At 63.7% G+C, this 380-nt stretch overlaps 1 protein-coding gene across 1 annotated transcript in view; it reads right to left on the reverse strand.

The window, feature by feature from the left end:
* PARS2 (prolyl-tRNA synthetase 2, mitochondrial (putative)) overlaps positions 1–380 on the reverse strand; it is a gene marked incomplete at its 5' end in the record, with an annotated part of 1,290 nt that overhangs the window by 636 nt on the left and 274 nt on the right. Inside the window, 1 exon segment of the mRNA XM_010190660.1 lies at positions 25–380. This exon segment is cut by the window's right edge and continues 22 nt beyond it. Coding sequence (XP_010188962.1) covers positions 25–380 — 356 coding nt within the window.

The raw sequence follows: 380 nt of genomic DNA on the forward strand, positions 1-380 counted from the left end.
GAACCCGGTGGCAAGGGGGCCCGCCGATGCTGCCTGTGGCCGCCTGCACTTTGACGAAGGGAAGGCCCAGGCGGTCGAAGAGGCTGCGGTAGGCGTCACACACCAGCTCGTAGGTCTCCTGAGCTGCCTCCCTGGAGGCGTCGAAGGTGTACATGTCCTTCATGTAAAACTCCCGGCTGCGCAGCAAGCCGAAGCGGGGCTTGGGCTCATCCCGAAACTTCCTGGTTATTTGGTAGAGGCGCAACGGGAGCTGCTTGTAGGACAGGTTGCTCTGGGCAGCCACCAGCTCTGTCACCGCCTCCTCGTGTGTGGGGCCCAGGCAGTAGTCTTTGGAGTGCCGGTCCACCAGCCGAAAGAGCTCTGTCCCCCTCCGGTCCCAG

This window comes from Mesitornis unicolor, unplaced genomic scaffold (genome assembly GCF_000695765.1).
Source record: "Mesitornis unicolor isolate BGI_N332 unplaced genomic scaffold, ASM69576v1 scaffold43668, whole genome shotgun sequence".
NCBI lineage: Eukaryota > Metazoa > Chordata > Aves > Mesitornithiformes > Mesitornithidae > Mesitornis > Mesitornis unicolor.